This window comes from Salvelinus alpinus, chromosome 6 (genome assembly GCF_045679555.1).
Source record: "Salvelinus alpinus chromosome 6, SLU_Salpinus.1, whole genome shotgun sequence".
NCBI lineage: Eukaryota > Metazoa > Chordata > Actinopteri > Salmoniformes > Salmonidae > Salvelinus > Salvelinus alpinus.
Window position 1 is genome coordinate 51738055 of NC_092091.1, and position 17550 is coordinate 51755604.

Here is a 17550-nt window from a genome sequence, read left to right on the forward strand (position 1 = left end):
AAAATAATACGATCTAAAGGGAATCATTGCAAATAAAAACATTTATTGAAGTTGATGTCTCACATGACATGTTGCATTACATCTCAAGTTGCATTACTGGCGCTAAACAACTCACCGTCACTCATCTCCACAATCAATAAGGGCCCTGAGGACATCCTCTATTCACAATGTCGCAGCTGCTCCCTTCAGGAAGAAGGCACAGAGTTCCCAAAGTGAGGACTTCTCTAGAGCTACAGTGCCTTCAGAAAGTGTTGATACTCCTTGACTTATTCCACATTTTGTTGTGTTAAGGGCATTTTGTTGTGTTAAGGGCTGTTGTGTTAAGGGTAATACAGATGACTGTATTACCGCAACACCGGCGGTCATGAGTCATGACGCCAGTCAAATTCCACGTGACCCTTTATATTCACTGTAATTAGGCTTCTCCAAGCTCTGATGCTGCTGATGGTCATTAGTAGCCTACCAAACTTGCAAACTGCCTGGTACTCAGCACTCTATTGTCCCTCTAATCACTCTGACATCAATGCAAATATGATCGAAAATCTAATCAAACAATTCATGAGATCCCATTAGCTCATGTTGCGCAGGCTATGCAATTGCATGGGAAAACAGAGTGATGGCCTCTAAAAAGAGGAGGATCCCATCAAATTTCTATAGACTAGGCCTACTATATATATTTATTTATTTCTCAACTTTCCTAATATTAAGCACATTGCTTAAGTATAGCCTACCTGGCTGGCATGAAAATAAACAACGGTAAAAGCATCTTCCATTTGCTATTTAAGTGCATGTTTTGAGACCGGTGCGTGATAATGGTCCATTCTAAATCAAAACAAGTTTCACACATACAGTACCAGTCAAAAGTTTGGACACCTATTGTAGAATAATAGTGAAGACATCAAAACTATGAAATAACACATATGGAATCATGTAGTAACCAAAAAAGTCTTAAACAAATCAAAATATTTTTGAGATTCTTCAAAGTAGCCACCATTTGCCTTTGACAGCATTGCAAAGTCTTGGCATTCTCTCAACCAGCTTCATGGGGTAATCACCTGGAGAGCATTTCAATTAACAGGTGTGCCTTGTTAAAAGTTCATGTGTGGAATTTCTTTCCTTTGTAAGTTTGAGTCAATCAGTTGTGTTGGGACAAGGTAGGGGGGTATACAGAATATAGCCTTATTTGGTAAAATACCATATGGCAAGAACAGCTCAAATAAGTGAAGAGAAACAAAAGTCCATTACTTTAAGACAGGAAGGTCAGTCAATCTGGAAAATTTCAAGAACTTTGAAAGTTTCTTCAAGTGCAGTCGTAAAAACCATCTAGTGCTATGATGGAACTGGCTCTCATGAGGACCGCCACCCAGAGTTGTCTCTGCTGCAGAGGATAAGTTCATTAGAGTTAACTGCACCTCAGATTGCAGCCAAATAAATGCTTCACAGAGTTCAAGTAACAGACACATCTCAACATCAACTGTTCAGAGGAGACTGCGTGAATCAGGCCTTCGTGGTCGAATTGCTGCATAGAAACCACTGCTAAAGGACGGCAATAATAATAAGAGACTTGCTTGTGCTAAGAAACACGAGCAATGGACATTAGACCGGTGGAAATCTGTCATTTGGTCTGAGTCCAAATTTGAGATTTTTGGTTCCAACCGCCGTATCTTTGTGAGACGCAGAATAGATGAACGGATGATCTCCGCATGTGTGGTTCCCACCGTGAAGCATGGAGGAGGAGGTGTGGGGGTGCTTTGCTGATGACACTGTCTGTGATTTATTTAGAATTCAAGGCACACTTAACCAGCATTGCTACCACAGCATTCTTCAGCAATACGCCATCCCATCTGGTTTGCGCTTAGTGGGACTATCATTTGTTTTTCAACAGGACAATGACCCAAAACACACCTTCAGACTGTGTAAGAACTATTTCACCAAGAAGGAGAGTGATTGAGTGCTGCATCAGATGACCTGGCCTCCACAATCACCCGACCTCAACCCAATTGGGATGAGTCGGACCTCAGAGTGAAAGAAAAGCAGCCCTTCAAGACTGTTGGAAAAACATTCCTCATGAAGCTGGTTTAGTGAATGACAAGAGTGCAAAGCTGTCATCAAGGCAAATAAATGGTGGCTACTTTAAGGAATCTAAAATGTATTTAGACTTGTTTAGCACTTTTTTGGTTACTACATGATTCCATATGTGTTATTTCATAATTTGATGTCTTCACTATTATTCTACGATGTAGAAAATAGTGAAAATAAACACCCTATAATCAGTAGGTGTGTCAACTTTTTACTGGTACTGTATAAATAAAACATTTAAACTATATAGTGTTGTGGATCAGTCCTCAGGAGAAAACTATCACAGCCATTAAACATTGTAACTGTTTTAACAACACCATTGGCCTCATGGTGAAATCACTGAGTGCTTTCCTTCCTCTTCAGCAACTGAGTTAGGAAGGACGCCTGTATCTTTGTAGTGACTACACAATCCAAAGTGAAATTAGTAACTTCACCATGCTCAAAGGGATGGTCAATATTCAAAAATGTATTATTTTTACCCATCTACCAATAGGTTCCAGCAGCATACCACCCTGCATCCCACTTTTATCTGAAGCTAAGCAGGGTTGGTCCTGGTCTGTCTCTGGATGGGAGACTAGATGTTGCTGGAAGTGGTGTTGGAGGGCCAGTAGGAGGCACTCTTTCCTCTGGTCTAAAAAAAAAAAAGCAACACTTAGGGGTGTTAACCTCGGTGGCCTGGCTAAATTCCCAATACCACCATGGCCACCTAATCATTTCCAGCTTCCAATTGGCTCATTCATCCCCCTCTCTCCCCTGTAACCTTTCCCCATGTCATTGCTGTAAATGAGAATGTGTTCTCAGTCAACTTACCTGGTAAAATAAGGGTTAAATGAATGCAAATAAAAGGTGCCCTTCTTTGCGACGCATTGAAAAACCTCTCTGGACTTTGTGGTTGAATCTGCGTTTTGAAATTCACTGTTGAATACTTGACTAATGACATTTCAGCTTTTCAGTTGTAATTAATGTAAAAAAATATCTAATAGCATAATTCCACTTTGACATTATGGGGTGTTGTGTGTAGGCCAGTGACAATCTGAAGTTGATCAATTTTAAATTCAGGCTGTAACACAACAAAATGTGGAAAAAGTCAAGGAGTGTGAGTACTTACTGAAGGCACTGTTTGTCCTTCTTTGTAACCAAAGCCATCACATCTAAACTGTCCGACATCAAAATAAAGGATTTTTCAAATCCTCAGATGATAAATTGCATCTATTTGAATCCTCAATATACAGCTGTTTTTGTTATTTTATACTGTTTTTCTGTTTGTCTACTATACTCCCATGTCGCACTCTTCCCAGTGCTCATCACATTCTAAATAAAGCAGATGCAGCTTTGCCAGTATGTTTTGCTCTGTGGTCATATAGGTCTCTTTGCCTTCCAGGTCAAGGTTCAAAGTGGTCATCGGCATCTTGTCCGGGATCACCACTGGTTTGGCCTTTGTTAAGCCCGTCGTCAACTCGGTGTCTCTGATGACTCTGGGTATCCCCTGCACCGTTCTGCTCATTACCGAGCTCAAAAGGTGAGAATGATTCACTCTTTACTTCAACAGGTGTGTTATTAAGAACAAACACCAACAAATATCACATGCAATAGACTAGCTGGTACATCCTGTTGTAGAAGTGGGACCAAGTCACTATTATTCGAGTCACAAGCAAGTCTTAAGTCACGAGATCCATCTCACGTCGAGTCCCAAGTAGAACAGGTCGAGTCAATTTCCCGTTCCCAGCCCCCGTCCCAACAGGAGGCCTTTTGCCTCTTGGTAGGCCGTCATTGTATATAAGAATTTGTTCTTAACTGACTTGCCTAGTTAAATAAATAAGAGTCCAGGTCGTGCATTCTAAGAGCAAGTCGAGCAAAGTATTTTCAAGTCATGTCTGAAGTCAAGTAAAAATAAAATCTATACATGCGATGACTTGTTCAACTATAAATCTTTCTCTATTTATTGAGGCTACCAGACAGTCCTTTTCATTATTTTGTCTACAACACATTTTGATTATGTCATTGTAAAATGGGGACCTTGTAGCAGTTGTAAGGGCATGAAATCAGCAGAAAGCAAGACAGGTTGATGTGAAAGTGCTATATCATACAAAATATACAAGTAGATTTACCAAATATACATGGACAATAGCCCAAAAGAAATAGGACAGGTTAAGCCTGATACAGAGGCTATCTGAACGGACACCGGTAGAGGGCAAGACTGCAAAGCCTCCCCTTGGGTGACCAAATTGCTATATCCATACCATTTATACATGTAACAATAATTTGCATTTCACTAGCGACTCTGCCACAAAATGAGTGACAAAACGTTACAAAACATGGCCAGATAATTTCAAGTCATCAGTCTCAAGTCAAAGTCGAGTCCCGAGTCTTGAGGCTCAAAGTCAAGTCTCCAGTTATTTTATTTTCTATCAAGTCGAGTCTCAAGTCATAAAATTTGTGACTTTAGTCCAAGTCATGTGACTTGAGTCCAAAAATCTGTCCTATTGTATGGGGCCTACAGCTAGTTGAGTTTGCTGTCCAGCTAAATTATGCTTGAGAAGCCACCATAGATTAAATAATTTATGAATCCATTAAATAACAGACGACATTGAGTCGTTAGTTCTCTCTGAGGGGCCTTAGGCCTACAGTATAAGTAGAAACCAGGGTTGGGGTCAAGTCCCATTTCAGAAAGAGCATTGAAATCTAATTAATTAATTGGAAAAAAGTCATCTGGATATGAATGTCAATTCATCTCCTGAATTGGAATGTAATGGATCTGAATGAAAGAATACACCCTCAAATGTAAGGATTATTTTTTATAAAAGACTTTGTGGCCTGTTGCTGAGTGAATGTGAAATAGATAATACTCCAGGCGTCTGAATGTTTTGAAAGCTGTATCTAATGAGGCAGCCACAAGGTGTGTTTGGGTGTGTGTGCACATGCGATAGTGTACGTGTGTGGGTGTGCACGCGAAAGCCGCAAAGTTGAGCCTCAGGGATAATGTCTTCCTCTAACTCGCATTGAAAATAGCGACTCGCCTCACTTTGCGGATTGTACATCAAACCTTATCTCAATTAATATGATTTAGTGTTGGATAATATGTAAGCATCAACAATTCCCGGTGCTTTACAAAAGTGACGAGTGTAATGTTATAGGGATGTCACAAGTTTCATGGCAAGTAAGCAACACATTAAGTGGACTCAATTTCCCAGGGAAAAGAGTTGTCACCCAGAGGCACGTTTTTATTTCTAAACTAGGCACACAATATGTGACCTAAAACAGGTTGTTAAAGGACCATGGAGTTCAGTCTGCTTCTTGTTTCATGATACTGGTATCGTGACAACACTATGTTGTAGTGTAGTAATTTTCGACCAGTAATGGGCAACACTCAGTCAACGTGTTAAAGGTACATTTCTAAATGTTTTTTTCTCTAAGGTCAGAGTGTAGTAGCAGTTAACACACAGAAAACCATTTAGACAGAAAACAAGTTAGTCACATTTTGGAGAGTCCACATTTTTGACTATGGTTATGTGTCACCTATTTTGCATGGTGTTACTTTGAGCCTTTTCAATAGTGTGTTGCTGTCAATGTTGAAGGAAATAACATTCTTCCAAATAGCAGCACAAAGGGCCATTCCTGTCGTGTGCGCGTGTCGGTTTGTGTATATGCACCTGTGTGGAAGTGGGTGCATGATGTTTTTTCCTTTTCCTACAAGACTGACTCACTTAAAGCATTTAGCCTTGATTCATCCATTGTTCTACTTGTTTCTAATTCTTGACATAGCTCACACAGCCAGTCATTGATATTGTTGTTTTATTTTCGTAGTTCTCCTAAGTGGGTGAGAGTTCCTGCCGGAGATCCTTTGAAACATGGCCTGCTGCCTTCTAGTACATCACAATTGATTTTGTAACTCCGTTAACATTTCCCTCTAGTTTATCAACTGAGCCAATAGCTTAGCATCTTACCCACTCTCATTGAACTAAAACAGTTAGCGCTCTCATGTCAAACGCTAAGTGCATTTTTTAAATTAACAATTTGAAGTCATTGTTCAGCATGAAGCACTTGTCAGAACTCTCCTGTGACGATCGGAAGGATCAGGTTACAGGGGGGTCCCCTCTACAGCGTGCTCTCTCTGAGTGGGAAGTCAACTGTTTTATGGTCGGTCATAAAATACGCTGCCCCTATGCTCTGTAGTGTTCCAGATTGGAATGTAAACTGTGGAACACAGAGAGACCCTTGGAAATCAAAAGTTTGAATAATTAAACAATGTTTCTACTTTTGAGAATATGGTAATAGTCCGTGGACACTTAGGGGACAGTTATGACGAGTGCTTTTCATTTGGTGATCTCATGAAGGACAGGAAACACACAACTGTATCTCTTAACTTTTTAGGGCTGCAATCCCGTTAACGGGATCGATATGACAACCGCCAGTAAAAGTGCAGGGCGCCAAATTCAAACAACAGAAATCTCATAATTAAAATTCCTCAAACATACAACTATCTTACACCATTTTAAAGGTAATCTTGTTGTTAATCCCACCATAGTGTCCGATTTCAAAAAGGCTTTACAGCGAAAGCACCACAAACGATTATGTTAGGTCACCGCCAAATCACAGAAAAACACAGCCATTTTTCCAGCCAAAGACAGGAGTCACAAAAAGCAGAAATAGAGATAAAATGAATCACTAACCTTTGATGATCTTCATCAGATGACACTCATAGGACTTCATGTTACACAATACATGTATATGTTGTTCGGTAAAGTTCATATTTATATCAAAAATCTCAGTATACATTGGCGCGTTATGTTCAGTAGTTCCAAAAACATCCGGTGATTTTGCAGAGAGCCACATCAATTTCCAGAAATGCTTATAATAAACGTTGATCAAAGATCAAGTGTTATACATGGAATTTTAGATCCACTTCTCCTTAATGCAACCGCTGTGTCAGATTTCAAAAAGCTTTACGGAATAAGCAAACCATGCAATAATCTGAGGTCGGCACTCAGAGCCCAATCAAGACAAAAATATATCTGCCATATTGTGCAGTCAACAGAAGTCAGAAATAACATTATAAATATTCACTTACTTTTGATGATCTTCATCAGAATGCACTCCCAGGAATCCCAGTTCCACAATAAATGTTTTGATTTGTTCGGTAATGTCCATTTTATGTCCAAATACCTCCTTTTGTTTGCGTGTTTGGTAAACAAATCAAATCACGAAGCGCGTTCACTAAAAGCAGACAATGTCAAAGTTCCGTAACAGTCAGTAGAAACATGTCAAACGATGTATTGAATTAATCTTTAGGATGTTTTTAACATAAATCTTCAATAATGTTCCAACCGGAGAATTCCTTTGTCTTCAGAAGTGCGATGGAACAGAGCTCACTCTCACATGAACACGCATGGTCAGCGCATGTTCAGGTCATGGTAGACCTTACTAAATCCCCTCTCATTCGGCCCCCCTTCACAGTAGAAGCATCAGACAAGGTTTTAAAGACTGTTGACTTCTAGTGGAAGCCTTGGGAAGTGTAAAATGACCCATATCCCACTGTGTATTCGATAGGCGATGAGTTGAAAATCTACAAACCTCAGATTTCCCACTTCCTGGTTGGATTTTTTTCTCAGGTTTTTGCCTGCCATATGAGTTCTGTTACACTCACAGACATCATTCAAACAGTTTTAGAAACTTCAGAGTGTTTTCTATCCAATACTAATTATAATATGCATATATTAGCAACTGGGACTGAGAAGCAGGCAGTTTACTGTTTGAATTATGTCTGTGAGTATAACAGAACTCATATGGCAGGCAAAAACCTGAGAAGTTCCACTTCCTTTTTTCTGAGGCTGGTAGATTTTCAACCAAGTTCCCATTTAAAATTACAGCGAGATATTTATGAGTTTTCACTTCCTACGGCTTCCACTAGATGTCAACAGTCAATAGAACTTTGTCTGATGACTCTGTTGTGAAGGGGGGCTGAAGGAGACAGGAATGAGTAACTACTGCCATGAGGTGACCACGCTTTGACCACTCGCATTCACGTGAGAGGCAGCTCCGTTCCATCGTCCAACTGAAGTCAATGTAATTCTCCAGTTGGAACGTTATTTAAGATGTATGTTAACAACATTCTAAATATTGATTCAATACATCGCTTGACATGTTTCTACTGACTGTTACGGAACTTTTGGACATTTCGTCACGTTTTGGTGAACGCGCTTTGTGACTTTGGAATTGTTTACCGCTACTAACCAAAGTAGCGCGTTTGGACATAAATAACGGACATTATCAAACAAATCAAGCATTTATTGTGGACCTGGGATTCCTGGGAGTGCATTCTGATGAAGATCATCAAAGGTAAGGGAATATTTATCATGTAATTTCTGGTTTCTGTTGACTCCAACATGGCGGCTAATTTGACTCTTGTTCTGAGCTCCGTCTCAGATTATTGCATGGTTTGCTTTTTCCGTAAAGTTTATTTTAAAAAATCTGACACAGCGGTTGCATTAAGGAGAGGTATAACTTGTATTATCATCTACATTTATGATGAGTATTTATGTTGAAACGATGTCGCTATGCACTATCACTGGATGTTTTTGGAACTAGTGAATGTAACGCGCCAATGTAAACTAAGATTTTTTTACTATAAATATGAACTTTATCAAACAAAACATGCATGTATTGTGTAACATGAAGTCCTGTGAGTGTCATCTGATGAAGATCATCAAAGGTTAGTGATTAATTTTAGCTATATTTCTGCTTTTTGTGACTGCTATCTTTGGCTGGAAATATGGCTGTGCTTATTGTGGTTTGGTGTGACCTAACATAATCGTTTGTAGTGCTTTCGGTGAAAAGCATATTTGAAATCGGACACTTTGGTGGGATTAACAACAGATTAGAGATTAGAAACATGTATGTCTGAGGAATTTTAATTATGAGATTTCTGTTGTTTTGAATTTGGCCCCCTGCACTTTCACTGGCTGTTGTCATATCATCCCGTTACCGGGATTGCAGCCATAAGAAGTTAACAAATGGAAGAGAAGTTAGCCTGGGTATGTCACGATCGTTGGAAGCATACTCGGACAAACGTGCAGCGTGATCTGGGTTCCACATCTTTATTTATTTAAAGTAACGTGAAACGTGACGACAATGGAGCGCTGACATACAACTACACAAACAATATCCCACAACCCACAGGTGGAAAAAAGGCTACCTAAATATGATCCCCCAATTAGAGACAACACTTACCAGCTGCCTCTAATTGGGAATCATACAAAATCACCAACATAGAAAAACAAAACTATAAATAATAAACTAGACTAACCTCCAAGTCACGCCTTGACCTACTCCACCATAGAAAATAAGGACTCTATGGTCAGGACGTGACAGGGTACCAGTCTCTTCAGCTGGTTAGAGTGTTGGGCCAGTAACCGAAAGGTTGCTGGATCGAATCCTCGAGCCGACAAGGTAAAAATCTGTCGTTCTGCCCCAGAGCAAGGCAGAGCACTGTTCCCCGGGCGCCGAAGACGTGGATGTAGATTAAGGCAGGCCACAACACATCTCTGATTGAGGGGTTGGGTTAAATGCGGAAGACACATTTCAGTTGAAGGTATTCAGTTGTACAACTGACTAGGTATCACCCTTTCCCTAATCCACACCCTGTCCTTCGCCTCTTCCTCTTTGATGCGACTCACAAATTTCAGTTAATTACCATAGTTCCTGTCTTGTGCCAATCAGTGCAATTTTGTAAATGACGAATCTCTATGGCGAGACGCATCATTCACCAAGTTTGGTCAAAATTGGGCCAGTGCTGTTTGAGTTTGCGTGTAAGGATGGACGGATGGAGGGACAAAGACTTGCTAAAGTACAACAAAAATCAGCATTTTGACATGTCCCTTGTGACTTCTAGGAAGATTTTAACTCACTTACTCCCCAAATTTCTCGGTTTTCATCATCATTGGAAATCCCTAGTTATTTTGTTGCTTTGAAAAAGTAATTTATGAAGATTTATAATTTTATTTAATGTGATTTTGGAACAAATTTTTGTTAAAAAAACCTGTCCCTCATTTTAAGATCAACCCTGTTCTATGAACTGAACTCTCATTTGAATAAATGTTTTATTTGAACCTTTATTTAACTAGGCAAGTCAGTTAAGAACAAATTCTTATTTTACAATGATGGCCTACCCTGGCCGCGCCCTAACTTGGATGACACTGGGCCAATTGTGCGCAGCCCTATGGGACTCCCAATCACGGCAGCCAGGGATCGAACTAGGGTCTGTAGTGACCCCTCTAGCACTGAGATCCAGTGCCTTAGACCGCTGCGCCACTCAGGAGCCCAATATGGTGTTACTATTACAAAAATAAATACATCTTAACAAACAGACTTGCATTCAATTGCCCCTCCCTGTTGCACACAACCAGCTTCCATTCCCCCTGTCACAAGGGGATTTATGGCTGATTTATGGCCTGTTACGCTCCATCCACCCTGTTATTTTATTTGGCACTTAATACTCACTTACTATAGGCCTATTTTAACTTCTTGAGACGGGAAAAAAAAAAAATATATATTTATTAATGAAGTTGAACATGTGCACATCATGACAATGTTAAAATCAAGTGTGTTTTTTCAACAAGTTACTCTCATTTTGTGGAACGACCCCGTTGTCATTTCACTACCGATAGTCCCTGTAGTTTTTTAACATGCGTGTCTCCTTCAAGCTCAAAGGTGCATCGAAATGTGCTAATATGAGTTAATAGTTCTACCACAGTTCTTCTGACATTCTATTTCCTGACACTGTCTTTGTCCCCTGTCTTTATTTTTGCACTTCCTCTTTTACTGCTCGTTCTCTCGTTAGCCAGATGTACAGACTAGAGCTGGGCGATATGAACAAAAATCCATATAAATAGCATTAATTGTATAGCATTAATATGCACCAGTTTTTTTTAACAGTGACTGTTAATGGGACATCAATTGTCCCATTAACAGTCACCCATATTAGCAAACTTCACATTTCTCTAGTACAGACTACTTTTTGTAATGAACGATATCAGCAAAATGCCTGCGATAAGTGGTTGGTGTTGAGGATTTAATGGTTTATCGTCCCAGTACAGACCACGTCACGACACGGCCCATCGCCATACTTCATTTCCCCTGTCAGGCCGAGTCGCCCGTCAATGTGACATGGGACTGAGGCTCAGTTAAATACTGCTCATGCAGTGTGTGTATTTGTAAATGGCAATACACAACTACTGTCTGACTGACTGAATTGGAAGCATTTACCCGAGGGGAGTCTACATGCTTGTTGTTATTTTTATACCAGATTCAAAATCTGTATAGGGATTTTAGTTGACTATGGCGGCAGGTAGCCTAGTGGTTAAGAGCAACAGGCCAGTAACCGGAAAGTTGCTGGTTTGAATCCCCAAACAGACAAGGTGAAAAATCCATTGAGCAAGGCACTTAACCCTAATTGCTCCTGTAAGTCGCTCTGGATAAGAGCATTTGGTAATTGACTAAAATGAAAATGTAATATATCATTTCCCATTGCTTTTTACATGCATGGCTTCCTATTGTTTGAAGCTCTTTTATTTGAAATGCAATCAAAAGTCATACGTATGGGCATTTACTGGAAGTTGTACTGGCATCTGCTTGTGGTTTCGTGTTGGCTGTAGTTCTTGTCAATATAGAATTTACATTAACAGCAAGCCATGAAGTGTGTGTTTGTTTGTTTTCTTGCTAACATTTGAATAGTGTGTGTCACGTACAGTGGGGAGAACAAGTATTTGATACACTGCTGATTTTCCTACTTACAAAGCATGTAGAGGTCTGTAATTTTTATCATAGGTACACTTCAACTGTGAGAGACAGAATCTAAAACAAAAATCCTGAAAATCACATTGTATGATTTTTAAGTAATTAATTTGCATTTTATTGCATGACATAAGTATTTGATACATCAGAAAAGCAGAACTTAATATTTGGTACAGAAACCTTTGTTTGCAATTACAGAGATCATACGTTTCCTGTAGTTCTTGACCAGGTTTGCACACACTGCAGCAGGGATTTTGGCCCACTCCTCCATACAGACCTTCTCCAGATCCTTCAGGTTTCGGGGCTGTCCCTGGGCAATACGGACTTTCAGCTCCCTCCAAAGATTTTCTATTGGGTTCAGGTCTGGAGACTGGCTAGGCCACTCCAGGACCTTGAGATGCTTCTTACGGAGCCACTCCTTAGTTGCCCTGGCTGTGTGTTTCGGGTCGTTGTCATGCTGGAAGACCCAGCCACGACCCATCTTCAATGCTCTTACTGAGGGAAGGAGGTTGTTGGCCAAGATCTCGCGATACATGGCCCCATCCATCATCCCCTCAATACGGTGCAGTCGTCCTGTCCCCTTTGCAGAAAAGCATCCCCAAAGAATGATGTTTCCACCTCCATGCTTCACGGTTGGGATGGTGTTCTTGGAGTTGTACTCATCCTTCTTCTTCCTCCAAACACGGCGAGTGGAGATTAGACCAAAAAGCTCTATTTTTGTCTCATCAGACCACATGACCTTCTCCCATTCCTCCTCTGGATCATCCAGATGGTCATTGGCAAACTTCAGACGGGCCTGGACATGTGCTGGCTTGAGCAGGGGGACCTTGCGTGCGCTGCAGGATTTTAATCCATGACGGCGTAGTGTGTTACTAATGGTTTTCTTTGAGACTGTGGTCCCAGCTCTCTTTAGGTCATTGACCAGGTCCTGCCGTGTAGTTCTGGGCTGATCCCTCACCTTCCTCATGATCATTGATGCCCCACGAGGTGAGATCTTGCATGGAGCACCAGACCGAGGGTGATTGACCGTCATCTTGAACTTCTTCCATTTTCGAATAATTGCGCCAACAGTTGTTGCCTTCTCACCAAGCTGCTTGCCTATTGTCCTGTAGCCCATCCCAGCCTTGTGCAGGTCTACAATTTTATCCCTGATGTCCTTACACAGTTCTCTGGTCTTGGCCATTGTGGAGAGGTTGGAGTCTGTTTGATTGAGTGTGTGGACAGGTGTCTTTTATACAGGTAACGAGTTCAAACAGGTGCAGTTAATACAGGTAATGAGTGGAGAACAGGAGGACTTCTTAAAGAAAAACGAAACGGTCTGTGAGAGCTGGAATTCTTACTGGTTGGTAGGTGATCAAATACTTATGTCATGCAATAAAATGCAAATTAATTACTTAAAAATCATACAATGTGATTTTCTGGATTTTTGTTTTAGATTCCGTCTCTCACAGTTGAAGTGTACCTATGATAAAAATTACAAACCTCTACATGATTTGTAAGTAGGAAAACCTGCAAAATCGGCAGTGTATTTACATTTACATTTAAGTCATTTAGCAGACGCTCTTATCCAGAGCGACTTACAAATTGGTGCATTCACCTTATGATATCCAGTGGAACAACCACTTTACAATAGTGCATCTAACTCTTTTAAGGGGGGGGGGGGGGGTTAGAAGGATTACTTTATCCTATCCTAGGTATTCCTTAAAGAGGTGGGGTTTCAGGTGTCTCCGGAAGGTGGTGATTGACTCCGCTGACCTGGCGTCGTGAGGGAGTTTGTTCCACCATTGGGGTGCCAGAGCAGCGAACAGTTTTGACTGGGCTGAGCGGGCACTGTACTTCCTCAGAGGTAGGGAGGCGAGCAGGCCAGAGGTGGATGAACGCAGTGCCCTTGTTTGGGTGTAGGGCCTGATCAGAGCCTGAAGGTACGGAGGTGCCGTTCCCCTCACAGCTCCGTAGGCAAGCACCATGGTCTTGTAGCGGATGCGAGCTTCAACTGGAAGCCAGTGGAGAGAGCGGAGGAGCGGGGTGACGTGAGAGAACTTGGGAAAGTTGAACACCAGACGGGCTGCGGCGTTCTGGATGAGTTGTAGGGGTTTAATGGCACAGGCAGGGAGCCCAGCCAACAGCGAGTTGCAGTAATCCAGACGGGAGATGACAAGTGCCTGGATTAGGACCTGCGCCGCTTCCTGCGTGAGGCAGGGTCGTACTCTGCGAATGTTGTAGAGCATGAACCTACAGGAACGGGTCACCGCCTTGATGTTAGTTGAGAACGACAGGGTGTTGTCCAGAATCACGCCAAGGTTCTTAGCACTCTGGGAGGAGGACACAATGGAGTTGTCAACCGTGATGGCGAGATCATGGAACGGGCAGTCCTTCCCCGGGAGGAAGAGCAGCTCCGTCTTGCCGAGGTTCAGCTTGAGGTGGTGATCCGTCATCCACACTGATATGTCTGCCAGACATGCAGAGATGCGATTCACCACCTGGTTATCAGAGGGGGGAAAGGAGAAGATTAATTGTGTGTCGTCTGCATAGCAATGATAGGAGAGACAATGTGAGGATATGACAGAGCCAAGTGACTTGGTGTATAGCGAGAATAGGAGAGGGCCTAGAACAGAGCCCTGGGGGACACCAGTGGTGAGAGCACGTGGTGCGGAGACAGATTCTCGCCACGCCACCTGGTAGGAGCGACCTGTCAGGTAGGACGCAATCCAAGCGTGGGCCGCGCCGGAGATGCCCAGCTCGGAGAGGGTGGAGAGGAGGATCTGATGGTTCACAGTATCAAAGGCAGCCGATAGGTCTAGAAGGATGAGAGCAGAGGAGAGAGAGTTAGCTTTAGCAGTGCGGAGCGCCTCCGTGACACAGAGAAGAGCAGTCTCAGTTGAATGACTAGTCTTGAAACCTGACTGATTTGGATCAAGTGTATCAAATACTTGTTCTCCCCACTGTATATGTCTTTGTGTGGGGACTTATGCATTGCCAATATGTTATTGTGTGGTGTTTGCAGGTGTGAGAACCCACGAGTATTCAAGCTGGGGCTGATCTCTGGGTTTTGGTGGGCTCTGGCTCTCCTCTGCTGGATCAGTGACAAAATCTTCTGTGAGATGTGGTCCTCTGTCAACTTCCCCTACCTACACTGTGCTTGGTGAGCTTGAAACTGCATGAAAAGTCATTGAGAGAGTTGTCATTTACATTTTGGTCATTTAGCAGACACTGTTATCCAGAGTGACTTAGTCAGTGAATTCAACTAAGATAAATAAAAGAAATGAATAATTTAAGTGACAATGTTTTCAGACCTCAAAAGTGGTGTAATGGTGAGATGAGTCCATGCACCACGCTGTCTGATATGTAGATCCAGCTACTGTATATGCCTCAAATGAGTGGGAAAGATGGGTAGCTACCATTTTTATGTAATCCTTTTAAATGGGGTCACCTTGATGTTCCATCACACTTGGTACACGCATGATGATGACACATATTCTTATGAAAATGGCTTTCAGAATTATTTTCCCTTTTTAAGAGGCTTGAAGTATTTTATTAACCACTAATGTAGGGCTATTCAATTCTAAGCCTGGGGGATGAAACCTGCAACACCTTTGTTTTCAAAGTCCTAATCAGGTACTGATCTGGGTCACCAGAGGACAGCAATGGTTGGAAATTGCACAATAAATACATGGAGATTAAAAACATGAAATTGTTTTCACACTTTCTGTATTAAAAAATGTAATTTTTCCTGACACCCAGCAGACTAAACTAGTTGAAATGATGTTATAACCAGAAGCTGGTTGAAATTGTCATTATGAACATCCTTACAACCATTTCTGCCCACTGGGCAAGTTCTTTCATGTCAGTGCAGATGGAAGAAAGGAGATGAGGAAAGGAACCCACTCAAGTTTGTTGAGATACACCATTAGGGCCAGTTTCTCAGCTAGTTTTCTGAGAAACTGGCCCTAAATGTTTTTGGTCCTGACCCCATGACTCTTGTTCCCACAGGCACATCCTTATCTGCCTAGCCTCCTACCTGGGCTGTGTGTGCTTTGCCTACTTCGACGTCGCCACAGAGGCCCCTGAACGAGGCCCGGTCATCATGTTCTGGCCCAACGAGAAATGGGCCTTCATCGGAGTGCCCTATGTCACTCTACTCTGTGAAACCAAGAAATCTGACTCTGTCAAGGTGACATAACCTTCTCAGGGCCCACTGTGCTTGGAAAATTCCTCACTATGAGGTGTTCCCCAAACATGCACACAAAATATGCCCTGATGTCAGACAATCGGAACAATGCATGTAGAATGCTTTAAAATGAAGTACCTCTAAAGTACTTCTCTGACATGGGTGACAAAGTCGACATAACTTGTCCGTTATCGCCTCAAAATGAAATCCCCACACTCCCTTGGTGCATATGCAATCAATAATGTTTATGCAACTTAGTGTCAAAGCACAAATGTGTCCCGCAGTCGTCTATTAAAGTGACATAAGTGAGGTAACATCAATGCTAAGAAACTTACCAAGTTGTTCATTAATCAACTCCGACTGTAATTCTCAGGCTTTGTTGAGGTGATCGTGAATAATTCAATTTAGAGTAAGGCAGTAATGTACATAGATGTATTGCAGTGTTTCTCACAGAATCTTTTTTAATTTTTCAGCTCGATCTACTATTCAAAATATTCACTGCCCTTGCATTTTCAGGCAATTGAGCACAAATGGTGAGGACCTTGCCAATGGTGTATATTGTGCAGTATTTACATTTACAGCGTGGCTGACTGATTGTTAATACTGTTATAGACGTGTATTAATTAACCCCTTAGACTCATGGGAATTGACCTATATGGAGAAATTGAAATGTTTCTTACAGAAGAAATATGGAATGCATAACCAAGGTAGGAATTAAAAGGGAACAGTTTGGTTAGTTATTGGAAAATTATCAGACTAAAGCTGAGGACACAACAGTTCTGACACAAGACTGAATCTAAACATTACATTTTTTGTGCATTTTACTTTCAATGTACTTTTCGCTGCATTTGTTGATAACGAAATCTAAAAATACTCTGGATACATTCAGTTACATGATAAAAAATATTATTGGTAAATTTGGGTTAGGTACAACATAAGACAAAAAAATGACAAGTGAGAGATCTAATTGGTGTTCCCAAGTGGCTTCTCCAAAGTGTGCACAGTTCCGAAGTAATTTCAATGCACTTTTTATGACTCAAAGAAGAGTCTTCAATTATAAGGAGCTTTTTTCTTCTTCTAGCTGTGCCGTTGAGGAACTACAGCACGCACACATGTAGTTTTTTGTTTGGAACACAGCCCTGCATCCCCGTCTTTACACAATTACTGTTGTTTACGCAATCCAAAAACGGTCCATTATAAATCACAATCTGGGTCAGGTGGGCATAACTTGAAAGATTGTTCTATTGCCAACATGACTGGCTAAATTATAAAATATGATCTTACAGTGTTAGGCCTTCACAAGGCAATTCAGAGAAGCAGATAATCATTTTGGTGCGCATAGAATGGAGTCGTGTGCATTCAGATGCATGGTCCGCTGCAAATTTTCATCACGATACAACAAACAGGCTCATTCTGTTCAGGACAACCCAGGGTATAATGCCATGTCATCTGTACATCAAACATGTAATATACATGTTGACACTATATTACATGAGTTGATATGGTAATGTGAA

The 17550-nt window shown here is 41.4% G+C and overlaps 1 protein-coding gene across 2 annotated transcripts in view; it reads left to right on the forward strand.

Annotated features, from left to right (window-relative positions):
* LOC139578834 (alkaline ceramidase 2-like) overlaps positions 1-16637 on the forward strand; it is a 40338-nt gene extending 23701 nt beyond the window's left edge. Inside the window, exons 4-6 of one of the 2 annotated variants that reach the window (XM_071406911.1) lie at positions 3461-3598; positions 14873-15010; positions 15859-16637. In XM_071406911.1, coding sequence (XP_071263012.1) covers positions 3461-3598; positions 14873-15010; positions 15859-16048 — 466 coding nt within the window. In that variant the 3' untranslated portion in view covers positions 16049-16637. The remainder of the gene's footprint in view (positions 1-3460; positions 3599-14872; positions 15011-15858) is intronic. The other variant, XM_071406912.1, reaches the window with a different exon arrangement.
* The last annotated feature ends 913 nt before the right edge of the window (positions 16638-17550 follow it).